The 22734-nt window shown below is 38.1% G+C and overlaps 1 protein-coding gene across 2 annotated transcripts in view; it reads right to left on the reverse strand.

Moving 5' to 3' along the window:
- Positions 1–22097, reverse strand: part of rnf17 (ring finger protein 17) — a 47391-nt gene extending 25294 nt beyond the window's left edge. For both annotated transcript variants that reach the window (XM_053496771.1, XM_053496770.1), the window contains exons 1-14: positions 21980–22097; positions 20519–20652; positions 18406–18503; positions 18180–18264; positions 17896–17976; positions 17696–17799; positions 15838–16003; positions 15288–15364; positions 15148–15210; positions 14020–14243; positions 13868–13930; positions 13616–13777; positions 4301–4472; positions 1034–1157 (exon numbers count right to left, since the gene is read on the reverse strand). In XM_053496771.1, the coding sequence (XP_053352746.1) occupies positions 1034–1157; positions 4301–4472; positions 13616–13777; positions 13868–13930; positions 14020–14243; positions 15148–15210; positions 15288–15364; positions 15838–16003; positions 17696–17799; positions 17896–17976; positions 18180–18264; positions 18406–18503; positions 20519–20652; positions 21980–22031 (1605 nt within the window). In that variant the 5' untranslated portion in view covers positions 22032–22097. The remainder of the gene's footprint in view (positions 1–1033; positions 1158–4300; positions 4473–13615; positions 13778–13867; positions 13931–14019; positions 14244–15147; positions 15211–15287; positions 15365–15837; positions 16004–17695; positions 17800–17895; positions 17977–18179; positions 18265–18405; positions 18504–20518; positions 20653–21979) is intronic.
- Between the last annotated feature and the right edge of the window lie 637 nt (positions 22098–22734).

Raw genomic sequence — 22734 nt, forward strand, 5'->3', positions numbered from 1 at the left:
ACACTTTTTTTTTCCCCACACAAAATGTACACGCCCCAACTTGCCTATATTTACAGGCGCATAAATATGTACGGTTATCCTGTTTTCAGGAAACACCCGATGTGGATGTGAAACACAATCGTTAAAGCTAGAGTCTGTATTTTGAACACTATGTGTTTATTTATTTATTAGCTATATAAACCCATATGTTTTTGCTAACTGGCCACTGCCGTTAGAAATACCATGGCCATGACGATGTGTACTTGGTTGTAGGGGTCAAAACAACATTCACATAAAACCCAGAACCCAAGGTTTCCAGGCAGAACTTTAAAATAGAGCATCAGGCTGTCTCTGCCAGCCTGTCTTCCCTATAGTGCATTGTGGTGCAACTCTTTAAAAGCCCAGCTGGTGACATGGTTTAAAAGATAAAATTGTTATTATCTGGTTGCCGTCCTTCAACCACCTGTTTACCTCCGTCATCCTGCCACCACCGAAGCCCAGCCGTGTCTCAGCATCATCAGCTGACTTCCCAACTGCCACTTTTATTTTTTCTCCTCTTCTACACATCTGTAGCAATTTGTAGCACTTCTCTGGGACCAAACCAGGCATGGGTGCAACGCATCTTGACTCTATCGCCAGCTCACTTTTGATAAATACTCACCACAGCAGGCCCTGCTGTTTTGAACATTATATTTAATTGGACAGTTATTTAATTGTTAAGTTCCCTCTGAACTCTGGATCTCCCTGTGTCTGGTTTGAGGTCTGAAAAACCTCCCCAGGTGGTAGAGAGTGTTCCAGTGGGAAGAACAGATGCTACTACATTTTCATTTTCTTTCTCTCCCTATTCTACACAATTTAAATAAAATAAATTTTTCCATGTGAAGCAAATCTCCCTGCATCAACTCCACCCATCTGACAGAAAAATTTACCCATTACCCAAACAGACTTTAATTTAACTTTACCCAGCCACCTTTCTATGCACAGTTCATTTGAAATACTGAGTAATTAAAAATGTGACTAATTATTAGGTTGATTACTAGCTCTGAGCTCTTACCGGGTCTGAAGGAATGATGTCTTTTAGTGAACACCTAACAGCCTGAGGGGCACACTTATTCTGGTCTACCTGGGCAGCAGAATCAGCTCTCCGGACACACTCATTCAATTCAACAAGGCCATCACTGCGAGGGGGAGAGAAACAAGGCTGCATTTTGAAAACATTTTCTTAATACATTTACATATTTTCTAATTTTTGGCTAACTATTGAGCTGAAAACCAGTAGGTACCTAGAGTTACAGCTGCAGCCAGCAATTTGTTAGGTACCAAGGTAGATAACCAGCCAGCCATTCACTCAGTAAGATAAAGTAGGTACACCCAGTACACCACACATTAATGGTTTATGATGAGCTAGCTAAAAAGCTGGCTGGATAGTGAGAAGGCACTGGACACGGTTAGCATTCCATTTGTGAAAATGATCAATGTGGTTAATGTCTGGGCTCTGTGCAGGCCACGCAGATTCCTTTGATTGGACCATGATGACCATAACGTTCTGAACTTTGAAGGCTTTGTGGAACATATTTAAGTTTCAATGAAAATGAAATTGTAATGTTTGTAATTGTAATGCAAGCTAACTAAGTGGCGACAGTTTGGCCAACCAATGGAAGACAAATGTGGGAGTGAATGGTGATTTCTGGATACCTGTCTACATACCAACAACCTACATACCAAATGTACCTATACTGATTGATTATCTGGACAGTTGGAGACTAACCTGACTATACACATTCTATATGTCTACTGGCCTAACCAGCTACATATCTGGCTAATGACCTACTTGGCTATCTGGTTGGCTGGCTACCTTCCTACTGGTTGAATGGCTACCTTGCCTTCCTTACTTGACTGTTTAATCTTCGCTCCCCATGTGCATTAGTAAGCCACAGTTTTTCTTACTTGGATCCCTTTTGAATGTTCCACAAGAGCTGCAGTTTTAGAGTTAAAGTCAATCAAAATCCCTATTCTTGCCCATTTCTTCTGCTTCCAACACATCAACCTCAGGAAATAAGGTTCACTTGCTGCATAATACATCACACCCACTTGCATCACATGTAATTAGTTAAAAATGTGCCTACTGTGAAAAGGGCCACATTTTAATGGCTAGACCACTGGGTCAGAGTAACAACAAACACTGCAAGTCTTATAGGATGTCTCCAGGCTTCAGTGGTCAGGACATACCAAAAATTATCCAAGGAATGAAAACCGGTAAAGTGGTGACAGGGTGATGGGTGGCCAAGGCTCACTGATGTAGGGCTGAAGCGATTCATCGAGTAACTTGAGTAATTTGATTACAAAAAATGTTTGAGGCAAAATCTTCTACCTCAAGGGTTCTTTTAATTCATTTTAAAAGCTTGCATCATAGTTTTGCGCAATTGTTTGTTGACAGCGCGTTTTGACAGTGCACTTCCGGATGCAAGATGCCAGTAAACACCAACGAAGAAGAAGCACTTACGTCATCCAAAAGGCGGAAGGAGACGCAAACAGTTAGCTGTGTATTGATTTGATGGAGCGCTCTGTTGAGGGCTACAATTTATTTATTTTATTAACCTTTATTTAACCAGGCAAGACAGATTAAGAACAGGTTTCTTATTTACAACTGTGGCCTGGCAAAGGTTAAGCCTACAAAATGGAAGGAAGCGATAAAAATATCAGTGAGCCAAGAGATGAAGAAACCAGGAAGTAAAAACGATAAAAATGGTCATTAAAAGCTTATATGTTATGCCTAAGCTGTAGATTTTGAAACTTTTAGTTCTCAAAGTTTAGTTGCATAACTTTTGTTGTTTTTGTATAATAATTTATTTCAATGTGTGCCTTAGTTTTTTTGATCCTTAAAGTCATTTAAAATTCCCCCTTTTTTTTTTTTTTAGTTTTTGCATCTAAGTAAAGGCTTTAAAATAAAAATGTATGGCACTGTAATGCACTTGATTCATCTCAGTCAACTTTAATAGCCCTATCTCACCTACGTGGTTTACGCAGTACCATGCATCATGATTCACCACGAATTTTGGTGCTGCAATTACGTTTCCATCTTTCCGGGCAAAAAATCAAACATGTTTAAGCCGCCTTAAAAACGTTTAAACGGTAAATTTTTTGGCAGTTCTCGCGGAACCTTGCAGAACTTCGCGGAACGTCGGCGGGCAATCGCGGAGACTCACGGTGCCTAACCCCACATCTCACTGTGAGTCAAACCGCATAGGCGAGATAGGGATATAAGGTATTCCTTGTATTGTGAATAATAACAATGTTTATTTTTGATAAAATGCTGTATGCATTTAAAAAATAAAAGTAGATTTTTCTAAAAAGAAAACCAATTAATCTTTGTTTTTCTTATATATTTTACATTGCTGTTTAATTAAGCAAAAATACATTTTATCCGATTACTCGATTAATTTTTTAGTAGAATACTCGATTACTAAAACATTCGATAGCTACAGCCCTACACTGATGCACATGGGGAGTGATGGCTGCCCCGTGTAGTCCGATCCAATAGAAGAGCTATTGAGGCTCATATTGATGAAAAGGTTACTACTGGTTCCAACAGAAAGGTGTCAAAACACACAGTGCATCAAAGTTATGGTGGAAAAAGGGAGAATCTACTCAATATTTGACACAGGCATGTTCAATACTAACTGAGACATAATAATAATTACAGATATTTAAAACAGATTAAAAGCTATAAGCATTATACTATACATACGAACAATAAAAACTTGAACTTTCAAATTACCTAACAAGTTTCAGGACCTTTAATTTATACTCATAAAAATAATAATGTTCTAAAGGACTGTAGTTGGCCGAGTATACAAAAAAAGTGCCATTTATTAGTTATTTTTATTTATTGGTTTCGGTCATTCTACTTGTAGTGTCTAAATTCTAAACAGCTTTTAAAGGGCTTCAAAAATACCAAAAAGTTATTTATTGTAACACAAAAAGGTTAAGAGCAATAAATGTTTGGGTGAAAAGAAAATGTGTGAATAAAACCGTGATTTCAATCCTCATGAAGAAAAATCACGGTTCAGATTTTAGCAAGAATTCTGCAGCGCGAAAAGGTACTATTGAAACATGTTTAAATGTCTGTAAAACATGAGATAGGACTGCATAGATAAACTTTCAAATAAAGTTGATGATGAAATTTCAGGTCTTTCAAATGAACTTTCAAACAGCTATGTTTCAAACTGCATGGTTTCTATTTGGTATTTGAATAAAATTACATGCGTAAAAATATTTCAGTTCATTTTATCCATCCATCTTTAAGAGAATTTCTCCTTACCCAGAGATGGTGATTTCCTCAGAGAAGCCAAAGTCAAGGAAGAACACTTCCATGCGCGCCACGTCGTTTGCAGAGCACCGACTCACACACTCCACACAGCCCGTCTGGAACAACTCGCGCACCACTGCTCTACACCAGACCTCATTGTCCCTCTTTACAAACACCAGTGCTCCTTCGTGCACATAAACACACACATTTCAACTTAATGACTGCATAATAAATTATACAATTAAATTACATTAAAATAATACATTAATACATCAATTAAAGGACTTTAGCAACACCTTTTAAGCTTGTCATTAAATCCTCATGACAGTAAATACAGAGCAACTGGGGTTGAATTTTAGATAAAACAAGATTTGCTTTTAGAAAAACAAGATTTCTAAAAGCAAATGAATAAAGTGAAACTAGACACTAACAGGTTCTACTTGTAAGCCTCAAGCACCCTTAAAATATACTTTTAATAAACCAAAGAAATGCCCTGAAAACCAACAACTGCACCTACAGTAGGTGGACAACCAGAATGCTTATTACCGTCGCGCTCACCGCCGTGGGAAAACTGCAGCAGCCAAAATAAATCAGTTGCATTTTAAAGTCATTCGTGAAATGACCTCCAGGTGGCGCAAAGTGAAATTTTTCACTCTACGAAGTTTAAAATATAATTAAGTCAATAAAAAAGTCTTAATAGGTTGTATCGAAGAAATACTACAGTGATTGTAATTTCCACATCTGAGAACTTTATAAAACAAAAATGAAAAATCTGAACCAGGGATATTGATATTTATTGTATAATAATGAGTCAAAAAAAACAAACATTGGTTAAATGTTGTTTTGACAGAGATCAAGTTCACTAGCTGATCATTTTATTTGTACAAAGAATGAACTGTTATATAGCCTATATCAAACCTTAAATATAGAAATAACTGGTAAAATAGACTTCCAGAATAAAACATTACAATAACTCAAAAAAGACGCACTAAAAATGCTGTGTTGTTTCTGTAAACACATCGTTGGGTGGTTTATGCTGGGTCAAAATTCTGGGTTATTTCGAGTACTTTAAACACATTGTTGTGTTGCTCATGTTGGGTCATATGAGATGTAGTGAGTCATTTACAAATGAACACCTGGTTGGGTTATTTTGACCAAACAACTGGTTTATTCTTTATTCTCTGGTTTCTCTAAACGGCAGCCTGCAAAATGTTTGAAATATAACTGTTATTGTGTCACAGGTGTAGTTTTTGGAGATTTAAGCTTCAGAACATCTTCCAGCGCTTTGCGCATAACACCGGCCTCGGAAAGAATTTCTAAACGTACATCTCCCAGTGCTCTGCGCATAACACCGGCCCATCGCAGCCTCGGAAATAATTTCGAAACGTGGGCTATTTTTGTTTGCTTACAATACTTGTTAATTTAATTTAAATGGGGTTTGGGCTCGGGGTTTGGTATCTGTAACGGGTTCGAGCCTATTTGCACGGGCGCACCATGAAGCACGGACACGAGGAGAGGTCTTAAAAGAAAAGGGATAATTTATTCATGTAAAATAGGAAAGGAATGGGTTAAAGAAGGGAGAACAGAAAGAAAGGGAAAGGGATGAAGTGCACGTGCAGATCCGGGGGTTGTGCCATGCTGGCATGCGGGCACACAGCTGGCGAAAGGTGGCAGTGGGCAGAGTGGCAGAATGGAGCACGCGGAGGCAGCGCGCCTGCACGGAGTAAAGGTGTTGCGAGAGCGCGAGGATCAAAGGGCAGAATTCCAGTGTCCTGTTTAAAGTCCCTGGGCCGCGTCACATCGCCCCGCTTGCATGCCACTCTGTCCTGCTCCACCGCATCACCTACTTCCCGAATTTAACTTTGCGCCTTGCCTTTATAGTCTGGAGCCTGAGATCCTAACGTTAATTATTACCAGCCGGCCCCGTTCCTTTACATACCTGCCGCCTATCTAGGGAGCCTACGGAGTGAGCGATAGTATATTTGGGCGCACACCCATCATAGGCGCACGCCGTGACATATCGTGATCCATGTCTTTAACTTTGTAGTCTAATCAGCGCTCAGCTGCATGCATAAAGTTTTTTTTAAAAATGCGTTGGGGGAAAAACAGCAAGGAGACCCTGACTATTTTAATAATTCACGTATACACAGAGTTTCGGTTAATTTTCTGACACGCTCAAGGTTACAGAAAACAATACAGAATAGCGTTTGCTTTAATTATTTTTACAAAATCATAAGGTTTTTTCGTCATTGTGATGCCTAAAAATAAATGCAGGATTATTTTATATAGTCTAAATAAAACTGCTTTTCTAAACGTGGGCTATTGTTATTTATCTCCTCCTCTCGCACGCATAAAGTTTTCCCGAGCACGGAGGAATTTTGTTGTAATATTTAATAATATCTATGCCGTTTAATCAGGGGCTCTTATTCCTATTTGTCCTGGGATGTTGTGCTTTTAGTGTTACTGTGTGTGCTTTACAATGGCAGGCAACATTCAAATGCAAATTATTCACCCTCCCCAGGTGTGAGTCAGCTGTTCTCACCTATACATTCAGATAAATGAAATGCACCCCTCTCCACTTTAAGACCCGGATTTTGAAGACCTGCAGTGATTTAGGCCTCTTTTTAAATTTCTGCAAATTTTATTTTCTGGATTCTAGATTCTAAAATTGACATTAGTACTGTTTTACTTGAATAGAAGAAATGGAGATTTTCTTCATCATACCATAAATTGTTTTGGTTGTAATCACTCTATACACAATCATTTTCGTCACTGTGAGCGCACCTAAATAAAAATAGAGACTTATAAAGGCTACGTAGCTTATATAGTTTTACTATATAGTTTTTGCACATTAATCTGACAGTGTTTTAATTTTATGGGCGTTTAGTTTCATTTATTTCAGTTAATAAATCTACTACAAATTTAAAGAACACAAAAAAAAAGATGACGCAAGACCCTACACGTGTAGCTTTTCTAATTACACATTAAATCTAAAGGCTCAGTGTGTTAACGTTTACATTGCTTAAATTCGAGTTTGGGAGCTCCCACCGATTTTGATTAAATTGTTATTCATTTGCGCTTTTTGGCCATAATTTTAGTCCTGTTTTATTTTTTAGTTCGTTGAGTTGAGGGGTTTTACTCGGGACTGCGTAAAATGGCAGCAAAAAATATTAAAACTCGCAGTACTATTCAAACACAACTGAGGCCTAGTTTGCAAGCCGCGACCACATCCTCGAGTGAGTCGTCACCTGTAAAGCCTCCCTCGAGCCAAGCTAATCCGGATATGGATGCTCTTAAAGTCGAGTTGTTAGCCTCGCTGAGGAAAGATATCGCTGATATTTTTAAAAAAGAACTTCAGGATACTCTCGGTGATGTTTTGTCTACTATTAAGTTCGACTTGCAAGCGGTGAAAACGCAGCTGGCGATCGATAAAGCCGCTAATGATGCTATCGTGTCCGAGCTAAAAGGTACGGTCAGGGAGATGGAGCACGCGCTTACGGTGTGCTCGGATGACATAGCCGAGATGAAAAATACTATCAAGTGTCTCACAGCTAACGTAACCAAGCTGGAAAATAAATGTGAAGACTTGGAGTCTAGGTCGCGCCGTAACAATGTTAGGATAGTGGGAGTACCGGAGGGCCCTGACACGTGCACCACTGCGGCCGTGGCCTCCTTGCTAAAGGAAGCCTTTAATCTGGAGAAGGAGCCGCTTTTGGATCGTTCCCACAGGACCCTCCAACCCACACCTAAGCCCGGCGACCGTCCACGAGCCATTATATGTAGGTTTCATTACCACACTGACTGTGTGGACATTTTACGTCGCGCTAGAGAACGCCGACAGATTAAAGTTGGAGACCAGTCCATCTCAGTCTTTCCTGACTACACTGCTAAGATAGCACGCGCTCGGGCTGCATTCAATACGGTCAGGCAGCAGCTCCGTGGCATTGAAGGTGTTCGGTACGGCCTGTTTCATCCAGCGCGACTTCGCATCACATATAAGGGTGTTGAGAAGAACTTTGTGTCAGCGGAGGAAGCCAGTGATTATGTCAAAACTGTGATTACTGGGTGAGCCTCAACAGCCGTTCAGTTTGGTGCTATAATGCTGTTAAGTGTTTCGCTCTCATTAGGGTTAACGCTACATGCACATTTTTAATTATTATTATTTTAACTGTGTTGCTCTAATTACCGTACTGTTTGCTTTTTTTATTCACACTTTTATATAATAAGACTAAATCGTATATTATACTCTTGTACTCTGGATTAGTCCAGCACAATCTTTTCTATGCTTACTGCATCTATTTGCACAGGACTCGTTTATTTGTATTTTTACGTATTTTTATTTTTTTAATTTAACGTGTTTATAGTTACACGCACACTGTTATACAGTGTGGAAGTCGGTGGGAGTTTTTTTTTTTCTCTCTCGCTTTTGTTTGTTTTTGTTTGGGCTCCGGTTAGTCCATTCACTTTAGTGGATTATTTTTGCTTTTTTGGGGAACACTGCTGTCTCCTTTGTTCTGTTATGTGGAGACTTTGGGTGTATTTGTGTTCAGGGTTATCTGGGGCGGAGGGGGTGTCCCATTTCGGCTCTTTACGACCACTGGCATTTTGGCTGTTGTGTTTTTTTTTAATTTACTTATTTTTATTTTTTTTGAATGGTTAGTGGCAATATAGGTCCCAGCATTGCTGGGTCAGGCATGCCTCTTAGATTCATTAGTTGGAATGTCAGAGGTATGGGTAACCCTGTTAAGAAATCTAAGGTTTTCACACACTTGAAACGTTTAAATTCTGATATAGCATTTTTACAGGAGACTCATCTTCGCATTAAAGATCATTATAGGTTATATAGCCCTTGGGTAGGTCAGGTCTTTCACTCAAACTTTAATTCGAAAGCTAGAGGAGTTGCCATTCTCATTAATAAGAAAGTTCAATTCTCATCGACCAATGTTATCGCTGATAGGAATGGTAGATACATCATTGTTGCCGGTACCCTAATGCAAAAAAAAGTTTTGTTGGTAAATGTATATGCCCCAAATTTTGATGATGCTGAATTCGCTAATAGATTGCTGAGTAACATCCCCTCCTTGGACACCCATTTGCTGATCCTCGGTGGAGATCTAAATTGTGTTTTTGATCCCATCTTGGATCGATCTAATCCTCGTAATCTGACTCCATCATCTATGTCTAAAATATTTTCAGATTTTATGAAAGAGAACGATCTTATTGATCCATGGAGATTTCGCAACCCTTCAATCAAAAAATTTTCTTTTTTCTCTCAGGTGCATCATTCTTATTCCAGGATTGATTACTTTTTTATTGACAGAACTCTTAATTCTTGTGTTAATTCTTCTGACTATTCTGGTATTGTAATATCTGATCATTCACCTCTGCTAATGGATATTCAACTTTCTACCTATAAACGTAGCCCACCACTTTGGAGATTTAACTCTCTTCTTCTGGCAGATAAAGAATTTTGTGAATTCATTTTAAGTTCTATTGAGGAGTTCTTATCCTTCAATCAAAATGACTCAGTCTCATATTCTCTGCTATGGGAGACACTTAAATGCTACCTGAGAGGTCAAATTATTTCTTATTCTGTTCTTGCTAATAAAAATAATAATGCCAGGCTTAAAGAACTTACATCTGCGATTAGTATCCTTGATCAAAGTTATGCACTCAACCCTTCTCCAGAATTACTGAAGCAGCGTCTTGATTTGCAAGCAGAATTTAATCTAATGTCAACTAAAGAGGCAGAGCGCTTGTTACTACGCAGTCGTGGCTCATATTATGAATATGGCGACAAGGCAAGTCGCTTGTTGGCACATCAGTTACGACGACAAGCCACTTCACGTTTAATACCTAGTATTAAAAACACTTATGACACGATTACCACAGATCCCTTGGAAATTAATTCTATCTTTAAAGCATACTACGCTTCTCTATATAAGTCAGAATTTCCTACGGACAAAGCTAAAATGAACGAATTTCTTCATAATCTTTCAAACCCTGTTATTGATACTAATATTGCCGGGCAATTGGACTCCCCATTTTCTGTTGAAGAAGTATCAAATGCGGTTACAGCTATGCAGTCTAATAAAGCCCCAGGCCCTGATGGGTTTCCAATTGAATTTTACAAAACATTTATTGGTAAATTGGCACCATTGCTTTTATCTGTGTTTAATGAATCCTTGAAAAGGGGTTCATTACCACCAACTTTCACACAAGCCACTATAGCACTCCTTCTCAAAAATGACAAAGATCCAACCTCCTGTGGTTCTTACAGGCCATTATCTCTGCTTAATGCCGATGCAAAGGTGTTGGCTAAAGTGATTGCATCTCGTCTAGAGGATGTGCTTCCTGGTATTATATCTGAAGAGCAAAATGGCTTTATAAAGGGACGTCAATTGTTTTTTAATACTCGTACACTCTTTAATGTTATTTACTCAAAGCATCTATCTAAACTTCCCGAATTTGTGATTTCTTTGGATGCTGAAAAGGCTTTCGATAGGGTGGAGTGGGAGTACTTGTTTGCAGTTTTAAAGAAATTTGGATTTGGCGATAAATTCATTTCTTGGATTCGGCTTCTTTATTCGTCCCCTAAAGCCAGTGTTCATACTAATGATGTTTATTCTGATTATTTTGCTCTGGGTCGTGGATGTCGTCAAGGTTGCCCTTTGTCACCTTTACTTTTTGCCATCGTCATCGAGCCTCTGTCCATCACATTGAGATCTTCCTCTGTATTCAAGGGAATCATTCGTAATAGAATTGAACATAAATTATCATTGTATGCAGATGATTTGTTGTTATATATAAGCGATCCTGCACTCTCCATCCCTGCTGTTTTAGGTATTTTGGAGAATTTTAGCTCGTTTTCTGGGTATAAATTAAATTTGGGGAAAAGTGAGTGTTTTCCCATTAATACGTCAGCATGTCAACTTCAACAGTCCGATCTACCCTTTCATCTTAGTCCATCGGGGTTTAAATACTTGGGGATTAATGTGACTCGTTCTCTATCTGGCCTTAAATCAGCTAATTTTACTCCCCTTATATCAAGGGTTACATCTGATATTCAAAGATGGGGTAATCTCCCCCTTTCATTAATCGGTAAGATTAATGTTGTTAAAATGAATATCTTACCAAAATTTTTATTTTTGTTTCAGTCGATTCCCTTATTTTTGCCAAAACATTTTTTTGTATCACTGGACAAGATTATTGGTTCTTTCATTTGGGGAGGGAAGCCACCTAGGGTTCGTAAAACTTTACTGCAGAGATGCAAATTCAGTGGAGGACTTGCATTACCTAATTTTCTAGCTTACTACTGGGCTGCTCACATCCATAAACTTTGCTACTGGTTAAAATCTTCTGGATCCTCTTGGTGTAAATTGGAGCTATCAACCTGTAAGGGTTCTTCTATACCGGCTCTCCTCTATTCCTCTTTACCTATAAAACCCTCTATGTATACTGATAATCAGGTGGTTCTTAACACACTTAAGGTCTGGTTTCAGTTTAGACGGCACTATAAATTTGTAAGGGCATCTTCCTCGGGTCCTCTAAATGATAACCATTTGTTTCCACCATCACTCTTGGACTCGACATTCTCAGTGTGGAGTGAAAAGGGTATAAAACAATTTAAATATTTATATGTGGATGGTGTTTTCGATAGTTTTGCCAATTTGTCATCTCGTTATGGTCTCCCCATTACCCACCTGTTTCGCTATTTTCAAATTCGAAATTTTGTTGCCAAGTGTTTCCCTAATTTCCCCTCTTTACCTCCAGAACAGCAGTGGGAAACTATGATATCATTTATTCCTCATTATAGAGGAACCATTTCTAAACTCTATGATTCTATCCTGTCTCTTAGTACCCACTCAAATGTTAAGCTTAAGTCTACATGGGAGGGGGAACTGGGAATTCAAATACATGAGGAGTCCTGGGAACAGGCTATAGCGAGGGTACGGTCTTCCACCTCTTGTGCTCGTCTTGGACTTATTCAATTTAAGGTCATACACAGGGTACATTTCTCTAAGTCTAGACTTTCTGAAATGTATCCGGATGTGGAAAACAAATGTGATAAATGTCATGGCTCTCCCTGTCACCTTAGCCACATGTTTTTTCTATGTCCTGAGCTAGAAGATTTCTGGACGGGTTATTTTGCTATTATGTCAACTGTTCTTGGGGTAACTCTCCAACCTTGTCCTCTAATTGCTATATTTGGGATTCCTGATCGCTCACTTACACTTAATTCTACACAAATGAATATCATAGCTTTTACATCCTTATTAGCGAGACGGCTATTATTGTTGCACTGGAAGTCTGCTAAACATCCTACTATCTCCCAGTGGCTTAAGGATGTCATGTTTTTTTTAAAACTTGAAAAAATTAAATATACATTAAGAGGATGTACAACCAAATTTTACCACAATTGGCAACCTTTTATTTCTTATTTTACTAGCCTGGAGGTATTGCCTGATTAAATGTATAACTGTTACTTTTATATTTATGTAATATGTTTGGTGGTTGTGTTGAGCCGTGTGGGACGAGGGGGGGGAGGGGGGGGGGTAATTGGGGGTGTGTGTTTTTTGTTTTTTGAGTGTTTTTTAGTTGTTGTTGTTTTTTTGTAATATATAAATATATTTATTTAGAAAAATGAAGAAAGGTAAATTGTATGTCTGTAACTGCAAGTACTGTATTGTTTTCCTTTTTTCAATAAAAATATTTGAGAAAAAAAAAAAAAAAAACATTGCTTAAATTCGATCGTAAAAATATTTAAAATAATTTTAATTATAAATTTGGACTGTAATGTTAATACTGTGATTATGAATTCGTTTAATTACAATGTTTCACTTGATTTTATCTGCAACTACATGCGACTCTAGCCGAGCTGCGACTCATTAATCCTGGAGAGAACGAACTAAGGCCTGAGGCGTCAGTCTGTAGTTATATAGCGCCACTCAGCGGTAAAAGCCAGCAAACACACAAACCCAAATGCAGTTGCCGTGAAAACATCCTCATGAATAAAAAGACCATAAATAAATATATAGATAAATATAATAATATATATATACAGGTAGATATGTTTAGCTAGTATGTTTCATGTCTTTAAGTGATATTTGACGTGCTTATTATAATCTAAAAAGTGTAATTAACGTATATAACCCCGTTCTGTAGATAAAGGTATTCCTCAAGATATAGAGGGGAAACGCAATTTATTTATAAGTGACTAGGTTAAGATAAACAGCCAGTGACTGAGTGTGTGAACAAGCCAAGCCTCAGAGCTCTGGTATGGGTGCATAACCAACAACTCTAATCAGGAAGAAAAAGAGCTCTTACCTGTCTTGATTTGGTCATTTACAGTGAAGTGGCTGCGTTCTGTAGAGCAGATGCTGTTGATCTTTTTGGCCAACAAGACTCCTGACTTGTGCTCAATCACATAGCATACGTAGAAATGTGTTGGGTTGATTATGTGGGTTACTGAAACCCACACCTTCACTGCTGAAAATCACAAAATAAATACATTTACTGTTCTAAAAATCAAAAGACTAAGGACTCTCTCAAAAAAATGAAAAAAAAACACTTATCCACCGCTCCTCTCAGGCCGTGCCTTGCGATTCCTCCTCTGTTTCTCTGGATGTCTGGGCGCCTGGGCTGAAGGAACAGAAAGCAATAATGGACATTATTTTGACAAACAAAGAGACTTATCTCAGACTATATCTGCTTACATGTCTCATACATACCCATTACATGTGTCTCTCCCTCACCAGCAACAGTTTCCTCAATGATCTCCTCTATAATAACATCAGGGCTTGAAGCATACGTTTGAAGCATGCGTTTGGGGGATACAGAGTGAGGATGAACGGAAACTCGAGGTCTGTCTCTGCCCCGTTCGCCTGAACCTACTCCCCTCACAGGGTGCTTGACATGCTCTCTGGCAGGAGGGGTGCGTACCTCCTCACACACACTGACACAAGAAACAACCAGAACTGCCAAGTCACATCAATTTAGTACACAATCATTTCCCTGCCGGTTTTCTTGATTTTTTTTTTTATGCAGACTGTTCCGACAATTATTTGTAACAAATTATTATTTTTTTTATGCAGACTGTTCCGACAATTATTTGTAACAAATTATTTTTTTTTTTTAAGTGATTAAAATTTCTTTAGAAGTTTGAGTAAATTTTTACAATAATCCATGGCATTTAAGATGGAAACCGCCTGGTTATAAAGAAGCAAACACTTAAAACACATTGGTTGGAGAATTACTGCAAACTCGATTGTGTTAAATTACCTAAATAGGTCAAATGTGGCATATTATGGATTGGAATGCAAAAATGCACATGCTGGAGCAGAGACATTTATTTCACATACAGTACCTTTCCTGAATACACGTTGTCCCCGACTTACGAACATTTGGGACTTACGAACAATCACGGAAGTGGCTCACAAAAAAATAGACACTGCAGTGCGCCAGATACCAATTTTTACAATTGTAAAATTGTAACAGTGTCTAAGTGAATATATACAATTTCTTATACAATTGTATGTTGTGGGGGTGCGGGAAAAATTAGCCGGTCTTACCGGTTTCAATGAATTAGTCTGGGAGCACGATGATAGAAAATGGTTGTCCTGTAAAGCTGTCCTGATGGTAAATAACTTTAATTTAGGAAAATCCTCAATGAGACAGAGTTTACAGTCTCATACAGTGGAAAACAGCCCTGTGTCAAAATTGCGCCAAGGATTCCCCTCGCAATTTAACGGCGTAAAGACAACATGACAACGCTTCCATTCGTAAGTCGCAACAACCTATATTCCAATGCATTTTATGGATAACTAAAAATATTGGGAAAAAAAAAAGCATTTGCTTACAGGTCACAACCACCACCTGTGATCTCCAGGCAGTTTTTTACTTGCTCCACGTTGAGAATGCATCTATACCAAAATAATACGATGGATTAAATGTCCACAGAAAATGCATATTACACAATAACACTGATAGCAAGACGTACCGAAGGTCTGAACGCAGATTGAGGCAGCTCATATCGAACGATTCAGTCTCAGAAGGACTCTGCAGAGTCTCTAGAATCTGAGCAGATTTAATTGATAACACAAAAATAAATCAATCAGGATATTACAAATTAAATATGAAAGTGCACACACTCACCAATCTTTATTATCCTGTACCTACTCCTTCATACAATCGTCTAAACAGCCAATCGTCTGGCACCAGTGCAACGCATAACATCTATGTTGTTAATAAAAGAGTACAACGAAGAATGGCTTCTTTTGGTTTAAGCTGACAGAAAGGCTAAAGTAACTTAATCACATCACAAAGGCAATTGGTTATGGGTGCCCAGTGGATTAAGAGGAGGCTTGCAGGACTTTAAAGATCTGCTGCTAATGTCTTGCTGTCGGATACCACCGCACACCTTCAGAGGAATTGTTGCAAATGTAGCTTTAGTTTAGTTTGGAGCTGTAGTCTTGAAACATAAATCCTGTCTCCACTGTAAAAGATGTGTTTTGTTCACAATATTTACTCTAAGGTACCAAGATGAATACCTTGTCCAGACGGCAGTACGTCTCCAGCATCGGGACCTGACGAACATGTCGTGCTTTCAGGATGGCTGCGCGCAGGTCTCCTTCCCTCGCCTGCAGTTTCTGACACTCCTCTATCCCGGCTGAGAAGAGCTTCTCCAGACTCAGTTCAGATACCAGCACACTACGTCTGCACAAATCATAAACAACATACGCTTTAACATGGTACCAATTCACTCTCAACGCTCACCGAGTTCAATATTCGAGTTAAATATTTAAATAATGAACAGCACTTCAATACAGTGGAACCTCGGATTGCGAGTAACACGGTTTGCGAGTTTTCCACAAGACGAGCAAAGATTTTTAATAATTATTAACTTGGAAAATGAACGAGTACCGAGTATCATATATCACACATGTGCTCATTGTTTTGACGCCGAGCGTCACATGATCACAACCTAGCCAACGGTTTTACTTTTTCTTGTGCTGTGGAATTGTGGGTAATCGTCTCCTCTACTGGGTCTTAGTGCGTCTCATACTGGTATAATCAACATCTGTGCACGCATATACTGTTTGCACTGTAACACTGTAACTGTTGTAACACTGTGACCTTGTGTGTGTGTGTGTGAAGCATATTTTATTTTGTGTCCGTATGTGTGTGTACAGCGCACATCTGAAGCAAAAGCAAGTCTCATTAGAAAGGTTAAAGATCCATTTTCTCTCTCTGCTCAAGGCTGCTCTTTGTGTCTGTGCGCGCGTCATTGGACACCGTCAAAAAGAAAGACAGACACACACACACACACAGACCTCTTCTACTTTCGCCTTCACAGAAACAAACACACACACACACACTCTGCTCTACACAGAAACACGATTCTTTTCAAAGGTAAAGTGCAGGTTAATTTGTTTTATTTTTACTTCCCAACAATGATTCCGTTAGTCTGTCACTCAATCGAGTGTCGTTAGAGAGATTTCTTGTTTATTTCTTCTGATAAAAGTGTTTTAGTTGTGCGCGCGTGTGAAAAGAGTGGAGGATGAGTAACTGTGTAAGACGACAAGGGGGAGAGGGGAGCTTACTTTAGAATCCCACTCACACACAGAGCGCATAAACGGAAACACTTATCTGTCAGGATTTATTTTACTTTTTTCTTTTTAAAGGTAAAGTGCAGGTTATTTTGTCTTATTTTTATTTAATATTTTGTGTTTATTATATTTATGTATTAATTTTTGGGCTGTGGAATGAATAATCTGAGTTTCCATTATTTCTTACAGGAAAATGTGATTTGGTTTACTGGTGTTTTGGAATACGAGCCCGCTTTAAGAACAAATTATTCTCGTAATCGAAGGTTTCATTGTATACAATGTCGCAACAAAATTAAAGAAAAAACATTTAATTTTACACTGAAACTTCTCGAAGTTTGCATGTTCTCCATGTGCTTGATGCGTTTCCTCCAGGTACTATGGTTTTCCCCCAAATTTCAAAGACATCCAGATGAGGCTAATTGGCAAAAATTCCCTAATTGCCCATACTGTGTAAGTGTGTGTGTATTTCTGTGCGCCATGTGACTGATTGGCACAATGTCCAGGTTGTCCCCCGGCTTGTGCCCCAAGAAACCAGGAGTAGGCTCCAGGCCCCCCGCAAGCTGATAAAGCACTACAGAAAATGAGAGTGATTGATTACTGATTGTTAACATGTTTAAATTTGGGTAAAAAAAAAAAAATTAATATAATAATTTTTTTATAGAATATAATAGCAAATTTTGGTTCCATACAAAAATGGAGAATGGTGCAGCAGACCCAACTCCGTTGATACGAAACATTTGTTGTGACTAAGACCAATTTTTTTTCTCGACAATTCTATCCATCAGTGTCTAAATCGCACCTTCTTTGCATTATGATGTTCGCCTTCTCGATGCAGATGTCAATTTCGTTCATGATCCGATTTTTCTCTTTCTGCACTCGAGACTCAATGTCTGAAACCAGAGTCTTGGAGAGAGAGAGAAAAAAAAAAGACATCTAAAATCATTGAAAAGTTAGCACTAGCAAAGAAATCAAGGGCTGCTAACAGTATGTACACTGCACCTGCCGCAGGTTTTCTAGGGTATTAAGCTTTTCTGTCGCTTTAGAGAGGGCGTCGTCTAAAATCTTCCCCAAATCTTGATCCTGCAAGACATTTATTTAGTTACTTACACAGAAGATGATTAAATAAAGCATGTTTGTTTTTACATTTAAACCAATTAACGCAAGTTCAACTTTTTTTTTAATACAACAAACACCCTCAAAGCAAATCTAATTCCTACTTTAAACTTCTTGAATATGTCTCACCTTAGCCTATAAAAATATTTGCATTAGTCAATAACACGTACCTCTCCAAAAATCTTCTGGGTAGATGGAGATGACGCTGGACTTTTTGATCTGCGACCTGTCTGTCTGACTCTCCCGTGGAGAGCCCTTTTATTTATGTATTAATACAGTACATGCGCAAACACAGAGACAGAACGACACAGCAAATCTGAACACACCAATTTATTTACAGCATTGTTATTTTGGTAATGTACAAGTAATTATATTTTAGCTTATTTTAAGAATCACCTCTTTTTGGAGTTGATCTTGGCTGTGTAGATAAGGCCAATAATTCTGCTGTCCACCTGCAATCCATCCACTTCTTCCTCACCGAGTTCAGTGCTCATCTACAGAAAATGTTCAAAGTGTTCTGGCTTTGGTCTGAACATACATCATGAAACTGACCCCCACACATACAATCATCACATCCAGTCCTGTACAGAAGCATGGACTTATATGTATTTTATTGAGTATATATTATAGATATAGTACATTTTATATTGTATTTTATTGAGATTTTATGTGATAGATCAACACAAAGTTGCACATAATTTTATTTACAAATAAAAATCTGAAAAGTGTGGCGCTAATTTTTATTCAGCCCTCTTTACTTCGATACACCTAACTAAAATTCAGTGGAACCAATTGAAATGCAGCCAAGAAGCCCATGGTTACTCTGGAGGAGCTGCGTAGATCCACAGCACAGGTGGGAGAATCTGTCCACAGGACAACTATTAGTCTTGCACTTCACAAACCTGGTCTTTATGGAAGAGTGGAAAAAAGTAAGTAATTGTTGGAAGAAAGTCATTACAAGTCCCTTTTGCAGTTTGTGACAAGACATGTGCAAGACACAGCAGACATGTAAAAAAAAACTTGGCTCTAGTCAGATTTGTCAAAATTGAACTTTTTGGCCTAAATGCAAAATGCTGCGTGTGGCGATAACATAGTGATGACAGCATCATATTGTGGTGATTCTTTTCTTCAGCCGGGACAGGGAGCCAAAGTTGATGGAAGATGGACGGAGCCAAATATAGGGCAGTCTTATAGAAAGCTGTTAGAGTCTTCTAAAGACTTGACACTGGGGTGAAGCCCAAGGTACACAACGTCCAGCAAGACCCCAAAAGTCTTGCAGCAGTAATTGCAGTGAAAGGTGGTTCAACCTGGAAGTATCAACTCAGGGGGGCTGAAGACAAATGCACACACACACACACTAGTGCACGCCATACTTTTCAGATATTTACAATTTTTGAAAACCATTTATCATTTTTCATTGACTTCACAATTTTTATTTGCCACTTTGTGTTGATCACATAAAATCCTAATAAAACACATTTACGTTTGTAGTTGTAATTTGAGCTGCTCATACTGGCATTAAAAAAATGAACATAAATCATACGTAGTTCACTTTTCCCTGTATTCTAAACACAGATTAAAAGGGTTCAAAGATGGAGTCTAAAGAAAAACTTTGATTTCCCAAATCTAACCAGAGTGCTACTTACTAGATGAGGAGAATGGTGGTGGGGAATTGGGGTAAATATATTGAAATAAACGTTCAGTTATGGATGGCAATCCTATTGTGTGGCAACTTCTATCCACACTCATGTCAAAATGTATTTATTTTTTAAATACATTTTTACTTTATAATGAAAATGAACCAATCGATCGGCTGCTTTTAAGTTTGATTGGCCGTGATTGGTGATCAGCCTCAGATATAAATGATTCTGTAGTGAACGCAGAAGCTTCAAAGTGGTGCAACAGAAATGCATTTTCAAAAATCACATACATTAGAAGCCTCTTTTTTCCCCTCCAAACTCTGTGAGCAAATTAGTCCCTAACTGACGTTATAAGGGACGAGCTACTTTTAACTAATAACTAAAATAATAAAATAAATAAATCAGAGGAAAATTAAATATCAAATCATATTTATACAATCACCATTTTAATCAAAACGGCACCAAGGTATAGTGATAATATTGTGTCAGGTGGTAAGTGGCGATTCCCATTTTTGCTGGTTACAATGATAAATCCTACACATTTAATTCTTTGTTCTACACATCCCAACATTAGTCACAGGTTCAAGACAGTAAAAAGAATCTCAGGCAGAAAATAAATAAATCGTAGCTACCCTTGAGACACCTGACAAACATGAGAAAAAATTATTTTAATTTTATTTGTTCTTACTCTGAAAAAAAAAATGCAGAGTCTAAAATTGTAAACAAATGAGTTCATGACATCATCCAATGACCATGATGTGATGTTCATGCTTTAGCCACTTTCTCTCAAATAAAAGTTGGCAAAGCTGGTTGACCCCCTGTTGAGCGGTTAAGGTTGGAGGAACACATGAGTTGTAGACAGCGCTCACCGTGCACTCTGGACAACTGATGGTGGACACGGAGCTGTTTAAGTCCTGAGGACACTCCAGAGAGCGGAGACACTCCGAGCAGAAGATGTGACCACAGTAGAGCACATGGGGCATCCTCCCCACAAGCTCATCCTCTATGGCAATAAAACATAAAAAAGTATTAATTAACTTATAAAACCATCACGTGATGGCAATTTCCACACTTTGCTCCTCATGTTCCATCAAAACATTCTGCACCACCTAATCTGGCACAAATATCAACTCACCTATGCATCACGCGAGACCTGGTTTGAACTACATATAAATTAGGGCTGTAGCTATAGAATATTTTAGTAATCGAGTATTCTACCAAAATTAAAATCGATTAATTGAATAAAACGTCATTTTGCTTAATTAAACAGCAACCTAATAAGAGAAACAAAGATTAATTGGTTTTCTTTTTAGAAAAATCTACTTTTATTTTTTAAACACATACAGCATTTTATCAAAAATAATCATTATTTACAATACAAGGAATACTTTAAAGCCGACTGAGATGAATTAAGTGCATTAAAGTGGAATAGATTCTTATTTTAAAGCAAGCATGAGACAAAAGTGGTTTGAAATGTCTGTCATTGGACAGATCCTTGGACTGGTTACTAGGTTACCAACTATCAGAACTTGGGTGTTCGTTTATGGAACATGGAACATTTTATTTTATTTCTGAACAAAATGACTCAAAAAAGATTCGTTCATTTTAATGAACGAGATTCAAAGAACCGAGTCACTAAAATGATTCAAAGTTCCCATCACTAAAAAGCACCTAAATGTAATGTGTGGAGAGAAATGAACGAATTGTTCTTATGTTGTAAAGAATAAAGCAACAAGAGCGAATAAAGTTAGCACTAACATTTAAAATATAAAAGCTGAGAGACATTTCTGAAACAGGAAAATTAAGAATAATAGTGAGCATGGGTCACTCACTCTTATTTTTATTTTAAATAAACAAGTTTACTTCTGACTTACTGAATAAATGTTGTGTTTTAAACATTACGCGTGTTTAAATGATCAAATCGCACAAAGTTTTGCATAATTAATACTAATCACTTGTCCTAATTGGATCAACACAACGTCTCTCTCTCTCTCTGCGCGCACGTGCTTTTAGCAGCGCCATGTTGCGCGAGACTCGGCGGTTATTTCTGTGCGTCATCCTTCAAAAAAATGCCTTAATTTGCAATATAGAGAGAACATAAACTGCAAACAAATAAATAAATACACAAATAACTGAAAATAAATAACAAAAAACTCACCATAGCTCGAAAATATCAATTTAAGCTCGTAATTTGTGTGAAAATTAAAAGCTTAAATTAAGGTTTAATTAGCCAGACAATTAAACTCGAGCTTTAAAACGTTCAAGTTTCATTGTTAAAACCTCAACAACTAATTAAGTTAAGTGACAGGAAAAATACTAAAATATATTACCAGACAAAGTGTAAGGTAAGCCACAATAATTGCACGCCACAGCAGGCTCCATCGCGATGTTTTTCCTCAATAAACCACACTTAATAAAACTCCGCTCTCTCCACTTCAACGAATCAGTGGCTCTTTTCTGGGAGTCGGTTCATTTGATTCAGTTCTTCAATGAGAGTCGATTCCTCCGGAACTCAAGCAGCGTTTACAGTCTGTCATAAATATACCACATCATATCATAATACATCATATATATGCCTATTATGGTTTAATAGACACACGTCAATATGATTTATATTTTTATTTTTAATTTGTTTCATTTAGATAAAAAAAAAACTGACACCAAATTACACAAGATGCACATTGATAACTGACAGGTAACTGTTAATCTTAGTTAGGTGCTACTTTTATTTATTTATTTATTTTACTAGCACTAATATTTCTGAATAAGCATAAAAAGCCATTTTTGCTTTACATTGAACTCAATATGAGGCGGCACGATGGTGTGGTTAGCACTGTCTCCTTGCACCTCCAGGGTCTGGGTTTGGTTCCCGTCTCTGTGTGCATGGAGTTTGCATGTTCTCTCCGGGTACTCTGGGTACTCTGGTTTCCTTCCACAGCCCAAAGATATGCAGGTTAGGCTAATTGGCCTTACCAAATTGCCCGTTGTGTGTGTGTGTGTGTGTGCGCCCTGTGATGGGTGTACCCTGCCTCATGCCCTAAGCCTCCTGGAATAGGCCGTGACCCTGAATACAAGGTCTTCTATA

The sequence above is a fragment of the Clarias gariepinus genome, chromosome 5, assembly GCF_024256425.1.
Source record: "Clarias gariepinus isolate MV-2021 ecotype Netherlands chromosome 5, CGAR_prim_01v2, whole genome shotgun sequence".
Taxonomy (NCBI): domain Eukaryota; kingdom Metazoa; phylum Chordata; class Actinopteri; order Siluriformes; family Clariidae; genus Clarias; species Clarias gariepinus.